We start from the raw sequence: 19,227 nt of genomic DNA on the forward strand, positions 1-19,227 counted from the left end.
AGGATGAACACAAAGACAGATACACCTAAGCAAGTTATTATAAATCTGACGAAATCCAAACAGAGAGATCATCCGAGAAGCTGCCAGAGAAAAGACATCCATCTTCAAAGGATCTGCAATCTGCAAGTGGCAAGACTCCTAGTGAGCTTATTTTCAATCGTTCAGCATCTTCCAGAGTTTCTACAATGATGACATGCTGCCTTTGTCATCAGGAAAAAAAAGGTAAAACACCATAGCTGTGGCGCGGAGAATGGCCCGGCTCACCTTGTCGTCTGCCTTTATGGAGCGCAGCCGCATGGTAAGCTGGAAGCGCAGGAAGTTGTTGGTGCCGATGGACTGTAGCTCCAGCAGCTTGCACAGGGCCACCAGCTGCGGCCGTGTCAGGTTGTCCAGGGTCAGCTCATCCTCAAATAATTTGGAAAAACGCATGATTTCCTCATTGCTGGGCCTCTCCCCTGTCTCCCGGATCTGCGGAAGTGGTCACAAGGGTCATCCCCGGGATACGCGCCCACCCAGCTCCCTCCCACGACCAACCACATTCCCAAAGGGTGCTGCCTCTCATCCTCAGGGACTCAAACCACTGACTTCTTCTTCTTTTTTTTTTTTTTTTTGTTTGAGACAGGGTCTCGCTCTGTCACCCAGGCTGGAATGCAGTGGTGTAATCTCGGTTCACTGCAACCTCCACCTCCTGGGTTCAAGGGATTCTCCTGCCTTAGCCTCCCGAGTAGCTGGGATTACAGGCTGCGCCACCACACCCAGCTAATTTTTGTATTTTAGTAGAGATGGGGTTTCACCATGTTGGCCAGGCTGGTCTCAAATACCCAATCTCAAGTCATCTGCCCAGCTCGGCCTCAAACCATTGACTTCTGACTTCAGTGCTGGGCTAGCCTGAGCAGAGGTGGCGTCTGGCCTGTGGACCTCTCCTGCCTGAGCCAGCAAAGCTGAGGCTGCTGTCTGCTGGGGGACAGGTCTGGGCCCACAGGCTGCTGCATGCAGGTCCTGTGATCCTCTCTCTGCCACAGAAGTGGCCGGGATCCTGCTGCTCTGGGGCAGGAAGAGGCGCACCTGTGTGCACCTACATCTCCCAGGGATGACTGCCTGAGCCTTGGGTGAGGGGTGGCCATCTAGCTCTTTAGGGAGAGCTAGAGTCCCTTAGCGCAGATCACTCAGGGCCCTTTGGGTGACCCTCTGCAGTTCCTCCCACCTGAGGGACAAGCCACCAGCTCAGTCTCTGCCAAGAGCTGGGCTAGGAGGGTACCTAGCAGAGGGGACAGATGAGGGAGGACGAGCCTGACTTGGTGCCCAACTCAAATCGTAACATGCAGGATGCCATCTCTGAGACACTGTTTCAGGTGTGCTCCTGGGGGCCACCCTACACAGCACACCCCAATGCAGGTGACTGCAAGCACATCCTTCTTGGCAGCTGGGTGGCCCAGGAAAGGTTGGGACGGGCTCCTCCTCCTGCTCTGCAAGGCGCAACATCCTGGGTGAGGCTCCCAAAGCATGGCTCCCCCTAGAACATCTTGCTGGAACCACCACTCACTCCTTGGGGGGCTCAGCAGCCCCATGGCTGTGTCGCCTCCTCCCAAGAGACTTCTCCGTGGTTAGGCCTCGGCCTGGCAGTCTTTTCTGTCAAAGGCCAGACAGCAAGTATTTCTGGCTTTGCAGCCATGGAAACCACTCGCCTCTGTGCTGCAGCGGGAAAACCCCACAGACAACGCACACACATGGCTGGAGTTTCTAGTCCCTGGTTTAAGCTCTTCCTGCACTTTAGACACATCCTTCTCACTCCAAAGTGGCAGAAGTCCCTCAAGCCAACGACACTGGACTCGTCAACCCCATCTAGTCCTCAGGGATCTCGTCCATGGCACCTGCTCTATCCCCCATCCTCACCTCACTGGCCACATGACCGCAGGAAACCTCGAGGGCCGCTCCTCCTCTCCAGCCCCCACTGCTCCCACAGTCCAGGCCTCTGACCAGCCCCTGGGACCTGGGACCTTCTTGACTGACTCCAGCCAGAGGGCAGTGCCCAGCAGAGGAGCCCGGCCAAGCCACCCACACCTCACAACATCAGGGTCTCAGGCTCCTCATGGGTCAGATTCTACTGCTCCTGGACAGCTGCAGGGTGACAAGACACAGACACCCATAATTCTGAAGGCTGACGAGGTGCAGCCACCACAGCTCAACTCACTGGGAGCTCATGGGGGCCAGACTCCTGACACTCCACTGGCCCCCAACTGAGCCTCCTGGGTAAACTCTCAAGCGCCAGCCAGCACTTGGGGGAGCTCCACTCTGCTGAGCACAGCGAAGGGGAAACAGAAAATCAGGGAAGGCTCCCTGGTGAGGTCACAGGGACTCAGACGTATCACAGCACCTTCTGGAAAAACACAGAGAAGTCTTTGGTGGCGCTGCCCTTGGCTGCCTTGTTCTTCAAGGCCATCTCCTCGATGGTGTCCTGGAGGAACTTGGCCAGCTCCAGCTTGACCCGAAGCTCCTTCTTCAGCCTCTCCTCCTGCAAGGGCAGAGAGGGCACTGCACTCCAGGCCCCGGCCTCTCCTGCCGGCAGCTAGACCCTGGGGCCTCCTGGAGGGTGGGCTCAGGAGTGCACTCCAACTGCTCAGATTGTGGTTCGGGCAAGGAAAACATCTCACGCCTGTGCCCGACCCCTACTCCCAGAAACATTTCACAAAACACTGACTCTCATCTAAGTGCAATACATTCTCAAACTCTTTTATTTCATGGTTTTAAAAAATACCTGTGTGGGCCGGGCACAGTGGCTCATGCCTGTAATCCCAGCATTTTGGGAGGCCAAGGTGGGTGGATCACCTGAGGTCAGGAGTTTGAGACCAGCCTGGCCAACACGGTGAAACCCCGTCTCTACTAAAAACACAAAAATTAGCCAGGCATGCACACCTGTAATCCCAGCTACTTGGGAGGCCGAGGCACAAGAATCGCTTGAACCCAGGAGGTGGAGGCTACAGAGAGCTGAGATTGCGCCACCGCACTCTCCAGCCTGGGCGACAGAGCGAAACTCCATCTCAAAACAAAACAAAACAAAACAAAAAAAACCAAACAAACTCGTGTGATTCCCTAAAGCAAGGGTCGGCACACTTTCCATAATGGGCTAGACAGGAAAGCGTTTGGCCTTCATGGGCTGTGTGGTCTAAAACAACTGCTTAACTCTGCTGGTGCCTCACAGACAAGACACGTGACTGGGCATCGCAGGTCCCCACAGGGCTCTACTAAGAACAGGCAGGGTCCTGATCTGGCCTGTGGGCTGCAGCTGGCTGACCCTGCCCTAGAAGGACCTCACGACTCCCCTACAGCACTGGCAGGGTTTTCTAGACCATGAACACTGGTCTAGAAAACGTGTATTTTAAAATACATTGGGCTGGAAGCAGTGGCTCACACCCATAATAACAACACTTTGGGAGGTCATGGCAAGAGGATTACTTGAGCCCAGGAGTTTGAGACCAGCCTGGGCAACATAGCAGATCTTGTCTATAAAAAACAAAAAAAAAATTAGTCAGGTGTGGTGGCTCAGCCTGTAGTCCCAGCTATTAGGGAGCTAAGATAAGAGGATCACTTGAGTCCAGGAACTTGAGGCTGCAGTGAGCCGTGATTGCACCACTGCACTCCAGCCTGGGTGACAGGCGAGACGTGTGTATGGTGGCCCACGCCTATAATCCCAGCTACTTGGGAGGCTGAGGCAGGAGACTCGCTTGAACCCAGGAGGCAGAGGTTGTATGCAGTGAGACAAGATCGCACAGCTGCACTCCAGCCTGGGTGACAGAGTGAGACCCTGTCTCAAAAATAAATAAATAAATAAATAAATAAATAAATAAATAAAGATAAACAAATCCAAAAGCCAGCATCCACTAAATAATTATCGCACAGCACAAGGACGATATGAAGATACATAAAGTCTCAAAAATAGCATCTGAAAAGTCACAAACAAGGAAGCTATCACAATGAATTTCAGACTCATTCTAAAACAAGCAGTTGGGATGCTGCCCTTACCTTGAGTGACTGAGTCTCAAATGTGGATGGCAACATGTTGGGGAAGAGCTTCACAGCAACAGGCAGCAGAAACTCCATGAACGGCACCACCACGAACACAAGGAATGGCACCAGGCGGAAGAGGTCAGCGCAGATCCGGAGAAACTGGAAGGGGCGGAATCCATCAGAGGACAGCAGAGCACATGTGGGAACAGGGGCGAGGGGTGTGAGCATTTCTCCTATAATGGTTTATAGGCACAACCTCAGGCAGCGACTCACAGGACCCACTGAGGACTCTAAGTTCCAGAACCACTTAGCAGACCACTCCCGAAACCCACTTCTTTCTCAGGGTCCAAAGCAGGTACCAGCAGCCTCCAGAAAAGCAGGGTATGGTGCTGACACCAAGGGCCACTGGGTGCTCCTGGTGATCCAGTCCTCCAAGGACACCGGGCAGCACTATGGGCTCGGGGGCCAGCGAGGGCTGCAGGCTGAGGACTGGGCATTACCAGCGTGGTGGGGGTCATCAGGATGGGCTGAGCCACACCTTCTCTTGGAGGGTGCTCTATAAGGAGGGCTTCTCTTGTGTTTCCTAAGACTATACTACAAAGCAATCATTAGGAAAAAACCCAAGTATTTCATTGACATAAACTAGTACTTGATGCCATTAAAGAAACATCCAATTTGAAATAATCAGAAATCCCTCTGAAGCCTGAACAACTGCTGGAAAACAGCGCAGGTGATGCTGCCCCCGCTCAGTGCTGCTCACAGGGGTCCCTTGGCCAAGGTGTTCCATGTAGTTTCTACATTTCCTATGTTTCCACTGGCAACAAGTGAGCGTTCCCAGGGAGATGCCCTGAGAGCAGCAATGTCCTCATCAGCCTCTCCCCCGACCCCGCGCTCATTGAGCCAGCCTCCACTCTCATGGGCACAAAACAGGGGCTGCCTAACTCTCCTATCTTGTCATCTGTAGGAGGGGAGAACCCTGCCTTCCTGTACATTCATTTTTCTATTTTTTATCGCACTGGGCCCATGGACTCCTGTTATTTTTTGACTGATTTACAATTGACGGCTGTCTTTATTCCCAAACGGTGCCATATTTGGGCAGGACATATCCTTAAAGCTGGCACATGAGTTTTTTGATATGTCTCATTAATTTTTTTAGCAGTTCTACTGAGGTGTAATTTACGTACCATAACATTCAACTATTTTAAATAAATTTGATGATTTTTGGTAAATTTATACACTGCAAAACCATCACTAAAATCCAAATTTACAAGTTTTTTTTTTTTTTTTTTTTTTTGAGATGGCGTCTAGCTCTGTCACCCAGGCTGGAGTGCAATCGCACGATCTTGGGTCACTGTACCACCTCCCAGGTTCAAGCGATTCTCCTGCCTTGGCCTCCCGAGTAGCTGGGATTACAGACATGCGCCACCACGCCTAGTTAATTTTTTTTATATTTTTGGTAGAGACAGGGTTTCACTATGTTGGCCAGGCTGGTCTCAAACTCCCGACCTCAGGTGATCTGCAGCACTGGCCTCCCAAAGTGCTGGATTACAGGCGTGAGCCACCGCACCCAACCAAGGAAATAACTTCTTAAATATTTGTAAACACAAAAGCAGAACTACAAATCCCAACCTTTTAGAGCACACTTAAGTGCACAGGATTATCTTTTTTTTTTTATTTTTTATTTTTTTGAGATGGAGTCTCACTCTGTCTCCAGGATACAGTACAGTGGCGCGATCTCGGCTCACTGCAACCTCTGCCTCCCGAGTTCAAGTGATTCTCCTGCCTCAGCCTCCTGAGTAGTTGGGATTACATGTGCCCGCCACCACGACCGGCTAATTTTTGTATTTTTAGTAGAGACAGGGTTTCACTGTGTTGGCCAGGATGGTCTCGATCTCTTGACCTCGTGATCGGCCTGCCTCGGCCTCCCAAAGTTCTGGGATTACAGGCGTGAGCCACTGCGCCCGGCCAGGATTATCTTTAAAAAGGAAGGCTGGTGCCGGGTGCAATGGCTTTGGGAGGCTTCCCAGCACTTTGGGAGGCTGAGGCAGCGGGACTGCTTGAGGTCAGGAGTTTGAGACCAGCCTTGGCAATATAGTGAGACCCAGTCTCTACGAAAAATTTAAAAATTAGCCTGGCATGGCAGCGTGCGTCTGTGGTCCCAGCTATATGGGAGGCTGAGGTGGGAGGATCCCTTATGCTTGGGAGGGCTGAGGCTTTGGTTAGCCATGAGGGTGCAACTGCACTCCAGCCTGGGTGGGGGAGTGAGACCCTGTCTCAAAAATAAAAATAAGTAAATAAATAGTAGAGCCACAAAAACGTAATATAAACCCCAAGAGCTAGAAACCATGAGGTGTTCTTGGGAGGAAAGGATGGAGCGGACAGGAGATGAGGCTGCACCTGGGAGAGAGTGGACTCGATTCCCACACAGGGCTGCACTCTCTGAGGCCCATGGTGTCCCATGGCTCTCACAGAAGCAAACAATATCTGTGCTGAAGAAACTAGCTCACCACCTACATCACACAAGGTTTACCCCTCTGAAGTGAGAGTCCACCCCTTTTAAATTAAAAAATTAATTAAAAATAAACTAATTGAGCTTCTAGAGTTAAAAACATAGGCACTGAAAATAAAACCCTGGTGGCTGCATTAAACAAGATTACTTCAGCTGAAAACAGAATGAATAAAATAGAAAACATCTAGATTGCAGCCCTGAGACAAAGACAGAAAATGGAGAATCTTTTTAGAACCATGAAGGACAGCAGCAGCTGGTGCACCAGAGGACACACCAGGAGCCCTGAAAGCCTGGGCACTGGTGAGTGAGCAGGTTCTATGACAGATGGCAGATGCGGAACCTTGGGGTCAGGAGCATGGATCCCAAAAATAAAAATAAACTCACCCAGAGGGACACACGCAGCCCTCCAGACAGAACTTGAAGTAGTAAGACAGCAAGGGCCTGCACCTGCACCAGAGGTACAACTGTGCAGATGCAGACCCCTCCCAGGAAACAGCAGTGGGGAGCCAGTGAATGGCATCAAGAGGGTGAAGGCATCGAGAGTGGCTGGAGGTGTGTGCTGAAAACTGCTGGTGGGAGAGTCGAAACATGAGCAGACGGTGTTGCAATTCAATTCGGTGGTGAGGTGTGCCTTTCCATAGGTGTGGTGTTATGACAGGTATTGGTTCCTGGTTCAACTGCCCTTGTTACAGTCTTGTGATAATGTTAGGTGTGTCAGGCCTGGGCGGGGCGGGGGGTGGGGGGCAGTCCTCTGACCTCTCTACTCTCCTTTCACCTGCCCTAAGGCAGGTCACTAATCTTCCCAACTTCCTGACTATGGGTTTTAAGACCCTCCCTAAAGAGGGTTCCGCCCTATTCCCTGAGGGAAGGAATGCCCAAGAGGACTGGGTTCAAGGAGCTTCCAGAAAGCTGAACACGGTAGAGGTTCACTGGGGGTTGCGCCCTGGGAAGGATGGAAGCTCCATGCCCCTTCCCCATACATACCTTGCCTTATGGTCTCTTCACCTGTATCCTTTGCACTATGCTTTATAGTAAACTGATAAATTTAAGTGTTTCTCTAAGTTCTGTGAGCCGCTCCAGCAACTTAATCGAACCCAAAGGGGCCGGGGCGGGGGGCGTCACACCTCATATAGCCCATAAATACATATACCTACTATGTACCCACAAAAATAAACAAAACAATTTAAAAACAAAAAGAGGGCCAGGCACAGTGGCCCATGCCTATAATCCCAGCACTTTTCAAAGCCAAGGCAGGTAGATCACTTGAGGCCAGGAGTTCGAGAGCAGCCTGGCCAACATGGCGAAACCCCTCTCTACTAAAAATACAAACATTAGCTGGGTGTGATGGTATATGCCTATAATCCCAGCTACTCAGGTGGCTGAGGCAGGAGAATCGCTTGAACCCAGGAGGCGGAGGTTGCAGTGAGCCGAGATTGTGCCACTGCACTCAGGCCTGGGCGACAGAGTGAGACTCTGTCTCAAAAAATAAAAATAAGGCCGGGCGCAGTGGCTCACGCCTGTAATCCCAGCACTTTGGGAGGCCGAGGCGGGCGGATCATGAGGTCAGGAGATCGAGACCATCCTGGCTAACACGGTGAAACTCCGTCTCTACTAAAAATACAAAAAATTAGCCGGGCAAGGTGGCGGGCACCTGTAGTCCCAGCTACTCGGGAGGCTGAGGCAGGAGAATGACCGTGAACCCCAGGGGGCGGAGCTTGCAGGGAGCCGAGATCGCGCCACTGCACTCCAGCCTGGGCGACAGCAAGACTCCGTCTCAAAAAAAAAATAAATAAATAAAATAAAAATAAAAATAAAAAATAAAAAAATAAAAACGAAGTGGAGGTGGTGGGAACCTAACTTGAACCCAGTCTGTCAGACGTTCCGAGAGGCCTGGACTTGAGACTGGTAGGGGCATCTTGCGGACGGAGCCCTCACCCTGTGGGATCTGATGTTATCTCTGGGTAGACAGTATCAGAACTGAATCAGAGGACACCCAGCTGGTGTCTGCTGTGTGGTCTTCTATGTTGATGACTGTTGTGGTGGAGGGTAGAGGAAATACACAGGTAAACCGAGCTTTTCCTAGGCAATAGGTTTTACCGATTTTTATTCTCTACCAAACAGTAAGCAAGCACTAAAAATATTTTTCAAGCAATCTATAGAGTGAAAAGAATTTGGGCACGGCCCAGCACGGTGGCTCACACCTGTAATCCCAACACTTTAGGAGGCTGAGGTGGGAGGATCATTTAAGCCCAGGAGCTTGAGACCAGCCTGGGCAACAAAGTGAGACCCTGGATCTGTAAAAAACAATTAGCCAGGTGTGGTGGCACATGCCTCTGGTCCCAGACACTTGGGAGGCTGAGGCAGGAGGATCGCCCACGCCCAGGAAATTGCACCACTGCACTCCAGCCTGGGTGATAGAGCAAGAGCAGAAGAAAGGACTAGACACTCCCCATTACCTGCCTGCGCTCCCGGCGGGTGAGGGTGTGGCCGTTGAGGATGCGCCAGAGCGTGCGTGCGGCGATCTTGGCGTCAATCCACAGCAGGCGGAAGCCGTGGTAGTAGTGCTTCAGCTCGTCCAGCACCCTCTGCCCCAGAGGCTTCTTCACCACCACCGCTGCGGGGGGGCTGTACACCGGGCCGCCTTCCTCCAGCTTCTTGTTCTTGTCCTTCAAGGACTTGAGGGACTTCTCTACTACCGAGTCATCGCGAACAGGGCGCGAAGAGTGCCAGCCACGCACAGGAAGGCACTGAGGTCCCACAGCCACAAAACCCACAGAGGTAGAGGTCCATGGCGCTCTCGACACCGTGCGAAGGCACTCGGGCCTCAGAGTCCAACAGCCAAGGTGATCGCCTCTGGAGGATGGGTACACAGGGTGGATGGGAGTGCAGCAGCCAAATGGAACATTCCTTGAAAAGGGAAGAGTGGAAAACAGTAGTAAGAGCCAGCACTAGCTTTTGACAGCTCAGCACCAAACACCAACAGCAGCAAAACCCACATGCCCTGTGCCATGCCATGTCACAACCACACACAATCCCACCTACTTCCTGATGTTTGCACTGTCCCCTGGGGAGCCCTTTGGAAGGGAGGCCAGGACAGTGTGCAGCCCCCTCAGCCCCACACCACGTCGGACAGCAGCATGGGCTCGCGATCCCCACAGAAGGGCAGGCAGGTCAGACACAAACACAATCAGCAAAGGCTGGATCCCTGGGTGGGTCTCCCAGGCCCACTCCCAGAGACTTGGGGAGGTAGGGTGCATTGCTTTGGCACTTCGTGGGTGAATGGAGTGCAGAGCAGAGACTTTCAACAAGTGACTTTCTGGAAAGACCCGTGGCTCTTGAACAAGTCCTGCAAATCAGTAAGGGTGCTCACTGACCTCAGACCTCTACACTAGCTGCCCACAGGCACCAGAGCAAAACAGCAAAATCCAAAGAATAAGGGCCAAGGCCCATCTCCTCCTCCTCTACCCACCTGCCCACTCTGTCCGGCACCAGCAGGCTCCGAGCCCAGAGCCTCACACCTGTCCCCCTGCCTGGACATCCCTAGCTCATGCCCTTGCTTCACTCAGACCTCCCCGACCACTCCACCGCTCTGGCCTCTCATCCACAGTGCTGCCTCCTAGCGGGTGCCCTGCTGACACCTGGCCATCTTAGAGACCAGGTGCACACTGTGTACAGCACATTTACTTTCTCCCAACTGGAATGTGGGCCAGCGAGGGCCAGAGAGCAGGCTCGAGGCCTCACAAGCAGCAGTGGGAGGCTGGCACTAACCAAGACCCATCTCGGTCCACGCTGCATCTGCCCCAGCAGCCCGCCTGTGCCATATCCACCCACAGAAAGGCCTTGAGGAGGCCACTGCAGCCTAAGCTTCTGCAGCATGGACCGTGCCTGGCCCAGAACCTATGGTTTGTGTGCAACACAGAGACCATCATCTGACCGCAGTGTGGTGCCACACCACCATTTACAGTCCCAAATTCCAACAGCTGACCTGCGCGAGGCCCTTTCAGGCTCACGATCTCCCGCGTGTCTCGCCTGGCACACTAGAAACTCCCCTGCTGATTGGACACAAACCCCCCTGGGTGGCCCGAGCTCCCCTAAAAGGCCATGTGTGTCGCATAACTTCACATCAGCTCCTCCTGCTTCCATCAGCTCTCTGTGCCTGGCCTGACGCCAGCAGCAAGGCCTGAGTTCTGGAGCAGACTGTTAGAGCTCAAATTCCAGCTCCACTACTCACTGCTGCGTGACCTTGACTGAGTAATTTAACATCTCTGTGCTTTGGGAGCATTCCTCGTGAATTCATGTGTTCACAGATACTAAGTACCAGGACGGTACCTGCAACACGAGAACACCCACCAACGACGTGGCTCCCGTGATGACCACCGCCTTGCAGCCTCGGAGAAGCCACCACTCAGGGCTGGAAGCCAGGCGGGGAACTCTGCGGACCCGCTGCTTGTTTCTCAGATGGGGATCCTGGAGGCCTGCAGGCACAGGCCTGCCTCGGCTTGCAGCCCAGAGAGGGCAATGCGGCTGGGGCAGGGCACTGTCAGCCCAGGGCAGCTTAGAGCGAGCACACACCAGAATCAGAAGCCCGAGCAGCAGGGGCTCCACTCTGCACCAGTAACAGTCTGGGGACCTCCCCCAAGAACTCTCCCAGGCTCAAAATCTTCCCTCAATTACAGACATGCAAACCAAACACTGACCTCACAGAGAGGTTCTCAAGAATACGGGAAATAGACACGTGGAAGGTGCCTGGTGGACACCAAGGAGGCCTGGGAGGGGTGGGAAGGGGGACAGGCACCCCCCCTCGGTCACCTCCCCAATCCCTGTGAGGGCAGCTTCAGACTCTCTCCAGGCACTGGCCCAGCCCCAGCCACCATGTCTCTAGGTTCTCCCCAGCTCTGGGGTCACCTCTGAGCCAGGAAGAGGCCCCTGAATCCACGCGGTCTTGAGTCAAGGCGTGCCGAGGGCCAAGCCACACAGAATGCAGCAGAGCCCACGCAGGCTCAGACTGCCCCCTGGCCAGGCTGTGTTCCTTCTGTGAGGTGGGCTCACCTCCCGGTGTGGGTGATGACAGTGCCCACACATGGGAACACACCTCCTCCCTGCATCAAGCTGAATTACACAACTCCACAACCCTCAGTTAGCAAGGAAGATGGTGGCTTCCACAAGAAGGCACGATGCCAGCAGTCACGGGGTGTCGACAGGCAAAGACTAAGACTCGGAAAAACAGACCAGGCAGAGAAGCACACGGCAGACTCAGTGAAGGCAGGGAGCCATCCAGAGTTGGGCACACCTGCAGGGGCCTGGTCCTCACCACAGTAACATCCCCCAGCAAATCCCATCAGCATTCACGCTAAGTACAGATTTACAAATAAAAATAGCCTTACATCAGCTGAGGTTTCCCCACTGAGTGAGATTCAAGTTTGCTGGGTCTCACAACTGCTATCTTACAGTTTGCTTAGCCAAAGTCTGGGTGCTGCTTCTCTGCCTTTGTTTCTATGAGAAAGAAGGCTGCAAGCTGCTACATAATGTCCACGATGTTCTCTTGGATCAAAAATACTCAGGCAGGGCGCAGTGGCTCACATCTGTAATCCCAGCGCTTTGGGAGGCCAACGTGGGTGGATCACTTGAGGCTGGGAGTTCAAGACCAGCCTGGCCAACATAGTGAAACCCTGTCTCTACTAAAACTACAAAAATTAGCAGGGCGTGGTGGCACACACCTGTAATTTCAGCTGCTTGGAGGACTGAGGCATGAGAACTGCTTGAAGCCGGGAGGTGGAGGCTGCAAGGAGGCAGAGACTACAGTGAGCCGAGATCATGCCACTGCACTCCAGCCTAGGTAACAGAGTGAGATTCTTAAAAAAAAAAAAAATGCTCTATCAGCTGGGCACCATGGCTCACACCTGTAATCCCAGCACTACACGAGGCCAAGGCAGGAGCGCTGCTCAAGTCCAGGAGTTCAACGCCAGCCTGGGCAACATAGTGAGACCCTGTCTCTACAGAAAAAAAAAAAAAAAAAAAAGGCTGGGCACGGTGGCTCGCGCCTGTAATCCTAGCACTTTGAGAGGCCGAGGTGGGCAGATCACGAGGTCAGGAGTTTGAGACCAGCCTGGCCAATATGGTGAAACGCCATCTTTACTAAAAATACAAAAATTAGCCGGGCGTGGTGGCACACGCCTATCATCTCAGCTACTCGGGAGGCTGAGGCAGGAGAACTGCTTGAACTTGGGAGGCGGAGGTTGCAGTGAGCCGAGATTGTGCCACTACACCCCAGCCTGGGCGATAGAGTGAAACTCTGTCCCCCGCACCCCCCAAAAAAAATGATCCACCTACTCACCCTCAGAGATCTGGGCCATTTCATCTGAGGATTACCTGCATCTGTAAAATAACTGTTTACAGAAACTAATGTAAATGGTTACCATTTATAGCTACTTATCTGGTGACTACAAGGCTCACACATGTAATCCCAGCACTTTGGGAGGCTGAGGTAGGTGGATCACCTGAGGTAGGTGGATCACCTGAGGTCAGGAGTTCGAGATGCGCCTGGCCAATGTGGTGAAAACTTTGTATTTTTGTACTAAAAATGCAAAGGTGTTTATATTGTGTGACCAAATAGAAAGTAAAACTTTTTGGCTGCTGAAACATTACCACCATCCATAATTCTTTTTTCTTTGAGACACAGTTTTGCTCTGTCATCCAGGCTGGAGTGCAGCGGCACAATCTGGGCTCACTGCAACCTCCACCTTCCAGGTTCACGAAGTTCTCCTGCCTCAGCCACCAAGTAGCTGGGATTATAGGCATGCGCCACCACACCCAGGTAATTTTTGTATTTTTAGTAGAGACGAAGTTTCGCCACGTTGGCCAGGCTGGTCTCGAACTCCTAACCTCAAGTGATCTGCCCGCCTCAGATTACAGGCATGAGATTACAGGCATGAGCCGCTGCACCTTGCCTCATCCATAATTATTTTATATATATATATTTTTGAGACACACTCTCCCTCAGTTGCCCAGGCTGGAGTGCAGTGGTGTGATCCTGGCTCACTGCAACCTCCACCTCCTGGGTTCAAGTGATTCTCCTGCCTCAGCCTCCCAAGTACCTGGGATTACAGGTGCGCACCATCACACCCAGTTATTTTTGTATTTTTAGTAGAGACGGGGTTTCACCATGTTGGCCAGGCTGGTCTTGAACTTCTGGCCTCAAGTGATCTGCCCACCTCAACTTCCCAAAGTGCTGGGATTAGAGACGGAAGCCACTGTGCCTGGCCTCATCCATAATTCTTGATAAGTAAACAAGTCCATCAAAACAGCTGTACAGTCCTCATTGTTTAAATTTTTAAGTAGATGTTCAAAATTGGGAACTTTAAAAAAAGTTACATGAATAAAGTACAGCTTTTATGTTTTGTTGTTAGCCCAGGCTGGAGTACAGTGGCGCCATCTCGGCTCACTGCAACTGCCACCTCCCGGGTCCCAGTTCAAGCAATTCTCCTGCCTCAACCTCCTGGGTAGATGGGATTACAAGAACATACCACCATGCCCAGCTGATTTTTGTATTTTTATTAGAGATGGGGTTTCACCATGTTGGCTAGGCTGGTCTTGAACTCCTGACCTCGTGATCTGCCCGACTCAGCCTCCAAAAGTGTTGGGATTACAGGTATGAGCCACGTGCCTGGCCAGCTTTTATGTTTTAGTATGAAATTTAAATGCTAAAAAGTTGCTCGACAAATTCAACATCCATTCCTAATAAAAAGAGTAACAGACAGAACAAAGATTACTTAAACCCAAAAGCTAACATCATATGTCACAAACACTAGATCCTGTATTTTCTGCTATTGTGATACCCCATGACTGACTATAGCTGTTCTGACACAGATCTGGCTACTGAGCTAAGAAATGAAACCACCTCAGAAGCAGAAGCCCTGGGAAAGAAGAGGCAGATGATTACTATGTAGTAAGATTATAGCCATAAACTAAACCTGGGCTGCTACAAGAGCTGAACAAGTAACAGGAAAGGGGCCAGATACAAGAAAATTGTACAACTTAGCAACTTACGGGACAGCAATAATCACTTAGAAAAGATAATGAAAGAAATAATGAAAATAATAAACATCTGGGAATTATCTAAAATGCAATGCATGTGGCCTATACAAAGAAAATAGGCCGGGTGCAGTGGCTCACGCCTGTAATCCCAGCACTTTGGGAGGCCAAAGGCAGGAGGACTGCTTGAGTCCAGGAGTTCAAGACCAGCCTGGACAACATAGTGAAACTCCGTCTCTACAAAAAATGCCAAAAAGAAAAAAAATTTAGCAAGGTATGGTGGTACATGCCTGTAGTCCCAGCTACTCAGGAGGCTAAGGTGGGAGAATGGCTTGAGCCTGGGAGATCAAAGCTGCAGTGAGCCATGATTTCACCACTGCACTCTAGCCTGGGCAATAAACGGAATGAGATCCTGTCTCAAAAAAAAAAAAAAAAAAAAAAAAAAAAAGTAATATTCCTTCTCAACTGGTTTGATGGGTTTAATGACACTTCAGTTACAATCCCAAAAAGACTGTTTTAGAAGTGAAATGGTTCAGCTCATCTAGAAGGAAGGTCCAGACTGACGAGGTTTGGGGGAACTGGTCCCCAGGGAGGAACATCTGCTGGAGAACTCACTAAAGAAAATAATGGGAGCAGCTAGGCATGGTGGCTCACACCTGTAATCCCAGCACTTTGGGAGGCTGAGGTAGGTGGATCACCTGAGGTCAGGAGTTCTAGATGAGCCTGGCCAATGTGGTGAAAATTTTGTATTTTTGTACTAAAAATGCAAAAATTAGCTGAGTTTGGTGGTGGCACCGCTAATCCCAGCTACTAGGGAGGCAGGAGAATCGCTAGAACCCAGGAGGCAGAGGTTGCAGTGAGCCGAAATCACACCACTGCATTCCAGCTTGGCAACAGCGTGAGACTCTGTCTCAAAAAAAAAGAAAATGCAACCTTAAGCAAAAAGACATAAGAAAACCTATTTTTTTTCTCATCCAAAGTCATAATAAAACGTTATTTGTGGACCTTAAAGTTGCAGTTTCTGCCGGGCATGGTGGCTCACACCTACAATCCCAGCACTTTGGGAGGCTAAGGCGGGCAGATCACGGGAGGTCAGGAGTTCAAGACCAGCCTGGCCAACATGGTGAAACCCCGTCTCTAATAAAAATATGAAAATTAGCCAGGTGCAGTGGGGCATGCCTGTAATCCCAGCTACTCAGGAGGTTGAAGCAGGAGAATCACTTGAACCTGGGAGGCAGAGGTTGCAGTGAGCCAAGCATGTGCCACACTGCACTCCAGTCTAGGTGACAGAGCGAGACTCTTGTCTCAAAAAAAAAAAAAAAAAAGTTGCAGTTTCCAAGAACCTACAGACATTAAATGAGACTTGCTGTACATCAAAATACTGACACTGGGCACTTTGAGGGCACAGTGGCCAGTGCCCACTCCAACTGGGAGTCCAACAATTAAATTCCATTTAATTCCTGTTAGGGGACAGGAAGGCTTCTGTCCCCAGCTCTCCAAGTGCAACTGGGCACTGAGGTTAGGAATGTTTCTATACTGCCTATAGATTCACTGAGGCATGTGACAATCATTTTCAAAATAGAAAGATAAAGGTTTAAAAGAAACAAAGAACAGGAAAGTAGGATACACTGTTGCCCTCAAAAATCAAGAGTCACTCGTGACTCTCCACCATTTTCAAACCCTGGTTTCAAACAGACAGGTGCAGAGTGATACTGATTACTCACAGGCAGCTCCTCAACCCCAGGGTGTTGGCACAGCTGAGATGAGCCGGATCCCCCGGACTACCTATAACAGGAACAGGGGAAAATAAATAAGCAGTAAATCAGGGATTTATACTGATACCTTTTTTTGGTGTTGGTTTTTGGAGTTTTGCTCTTGCGCCCAGGCTAGAGCACAATGGCGTGATCTCGGCTCACTGCAACCTCCACGTCCTGGGCTTAATCCTCCTGCCTCAGCCTCCTGAGTAGCTGGAATTACAGGTGCCCACCACCATGCCCAGCTAACTTTTTTTTTTTTTTAGTAGAGACAGGGTTTCACCATGTTGGCCAGGCTGGTCTCGAACTGCTGACCTCAGGTGATCTGCCTGCCTTGGCCTCCCAAAGTGCTGGGATTACAGGCATGAGCCACCGTGCCCAGCCTTTTGTTCATTTTTATTTATTTATTTGACTTTGCCCAGGCTGGAATGCAGTGGTACAGTTCAATGCAGCCTTGAACTCCTGGGCTCAAGGGATCCTTTTGCCTCAACCTCCCAAGTAGCTAGGACTACAGGTGTGCACCATCATGCCAGGCTAATTTTTGTAAAGACGGGGTTTCGTTTTGTTGCCTAGGCTGGTCTCCAACTTTTGGCCTCAAGTGACCCTCCTGCATTGGTCTCCCAAAGTGTTGGGATTACAGGCGTGAGCCACCACGCCCAGCCTGAAACCTTTTTTTTAAGTCTGAAAGAAGGCGGGGCGCCGTGGCTCACGCCTGTAATCCCAGCACTTTGGGAGGCAAAGGCGGGTGGATCACCTGAGGCCAGGAGTTCAAGACCAGCTTGACCAGCGGTGAAACCTCATCCCTACTAAAAATACAAAATTAGCCGGGTATGGTGGCGCATGCTTGTAATCCCAGCTACTTGGGAGGCTGAGTCAGGAGAATCGCTTGAACCTGGGAGGCAAAGGTTGCAGTGAGCTGAGATTGCACCATTGCACTCCAGCCTGGGCAACAAGAGTGAAACTCCATCTCAAAAAGAAAAAAATAAAGTCTGAAAGAGTACAGATCTCTTTTGTAGAAACCTCTGTAAGTTTCTGGAAGCCAGTTCTGAGTGTTGGAAGGTTTCAGAACATTGCTAAGTGAAGGGTCTGCCCCAGTTAGGAAAATAGTATCTCAAAGTAGTCCTAAAGAAAGACGGGGAGCCTCAAGTAGATCCTGACTCCAGACACCCTAAGAGGGAAGCCAAGCAGGCCAGCCCTAGGGAGGGAGCACTCCTACCGGTGGCACCATCCCCACTCACTTCAGCTGGCTCTGGTGGAAACATGACCTCTATGCAGACAGCCCTATAGAGCAAGCAATGATCCCAAGGGGCAAGAGCTGTAAGAATTACTAGAACTGGACCGGGCGCAGTGGCTCACGCCTGTAATCCCAGCACAGAGGTGAACCCGGGAGGCGGAGCTTGCAGTGAGCTGAGATCGCACCACTGCACTCCAGCCTGGGCGACAGAGCAAGACTCTGTCTCAAAAAAAAAAAAAAAAAAAAAAATTACTAGAACCACAGGCCGAGCACGGTGGCTCATGCCTGTAATCCCAGCACTTTGGGAGGCCGAGGTGGGTGGATCACCTGAGGTCAGGAGTTCAAGACCAGCTTGGCCCACATGGTGAAACCCCATCTCCACAAAAATAAAAAAAAAATTAGCCGGTCATGATGGCAGGTGCCTGTAATCCCAGCTACTCGGGAGGCTGAGGCAGGATAATCACCTGAACCCGGGAGGCAGAGGTTGCAGTGAGCTGAGATTGAGCCATTGCACTCAAAAAAAAAAAAAAAGAATTAGAAGAACCACAAAAACACCAAGAGTAAGCCATTTCTTGTATAAACAACAGTGATAAGTGTACAGCACATTTTTAGGATTTTAACATGTTTTTGATACTTTCCCTAACTTGCTCTAGTTCCTATAAGCATAAAGTCAGAGTTCATTCACACTACTGACATTCAGAGCCCATTGTGATCAAACTTCATGCTGGGAACAAGACAGGAATAGGAGCAGCAGGGCCAGAGGCACCAGCCCCTGCCAGGCCAGGCTGTGCAGAGGCTAGGCAGTGCCAGGAGCCAGCAGGTAGCACCCTGAGATGCCCAGTGGCCTTGAACCTCCAGGCAGTGGGGTTGCAATGAATCCTCAGCCAGGGAGCAGCAAGTACAGCTTTAAGATGGGGGGAGCTCACTCCAGCCGGCAACGAGAGTCACCGTGAGAGGAGGGACAAGACGGGGAGGGCAGGCACTGACCCTGCTCCTAGCGGACCCACATGTCACTTCACCTCATTTAACAGGAGGCAACTCTCATGCTTCTGTGGGGAAGGAAATTCCTATCACGTGCCACATTTAGGGCTTGTAACAGTCTGGTCTGTAAATTGGGAGCTGGGTAAAGGGGAAAATGTTAGCTATGTTCTCATACACATCAAGTTACATTTTAAGTTAAAATTTAAAAGCACAGTGCAAGTAAGCATGCCAAGACCCTTGTCACTCCAGCTGAGACTAGCTTTGGCCCCCCACCTTTCTCCACATGAAGAGGGCCCAGCGCAGTCTCCGCTACCCTCCCCACACCATGGCACCCTCAGCCCCTCCACCCCTGCCCTGGCCAGCTCCTGTGCCTCAAGGGCTCAGCCCAGCAAGCAGGCAGGCTGGCAGGCCTCCCAGAGCTCCCTGATCTGCCCCCCAGTGACTCTACCTTCTCTCTAACACCGCCTGTCCCACTGGCTCCCTTACTAGGCTCTCCCCAAAACCTGTTCTGATGGCTTCTGTCCCCAGCTCTCCAAGGAACCCCCAGTCAAGGCCGTCCAGGGTGATGGGGATCATTGCTCCATGTCCCTCACGAGCACAGGTGTCATCTGTGGCCAGGCCCTGCTGGTAGCCCTTCTGTTCTTTTTTCCAACACCAACGAATTCTCCAACTGGGAGTCCAACAATTTAATTCCATACTGACACTACCCAGAG

The 19,227-nt window shown here is 51.3% G+C and overlaps 1 protein-coding gene across 3 annotated transcripts in view; it reads right to left on the reverse strand.

Annotated features, from left to right (window-relative positions):
• LETM1 (leucine zipper and EF-hand containing transmembrane protein 1) overlaps nt 1-19,227 on the reverse strand; it is a 40,573-nt gene that overhangs the window by 17,300 nt on the left and 4,046 nt on the right. For 2 of the 3 annotated variants that reach the window (XM_054485448.2, XM_054485446.2), the window contains exons 2-6: nt 16,270-16,330; nt 8,971-9,421; nt 4,021-4,164; nt 2,375-2,512; nt 265-468 (exon numbers count right to left, since the gene is read on the reverse strand). In XM_054485448.2, coding sequence (XP_054341423.1) covers nt 265-468; nt 2,375-2,512; nt 4,021-4,164; nt 8,971-9,421; nt 16,270-16,330 — 998 coding nt within the window. The remainder of the gene's footprint in view (nt 1-264; nt 469-2,374; nt 2,513-4,020; nt 4,165-8,970; nt 9,422-16,269; nt 16,331-19,227) is intronic. The other variant, XM_054485449.2, reaches the window with a different exon arrangement.

This window comes from Pongo pygmaeus, chromosome 3 (assembly GCF_028885625.2).
Source record: "Pongo pygmaeus isolate AG05252 chromosome 3, NHGRI_mPonPyg2-v2.0_pri, whole genome shotgun sequence".
Lineage (NCBI taxonomy): Eukaryota > Metazoa > Chordata > Mammalia > Primates > Hominidae > Pongo > Pongo pygmaeus.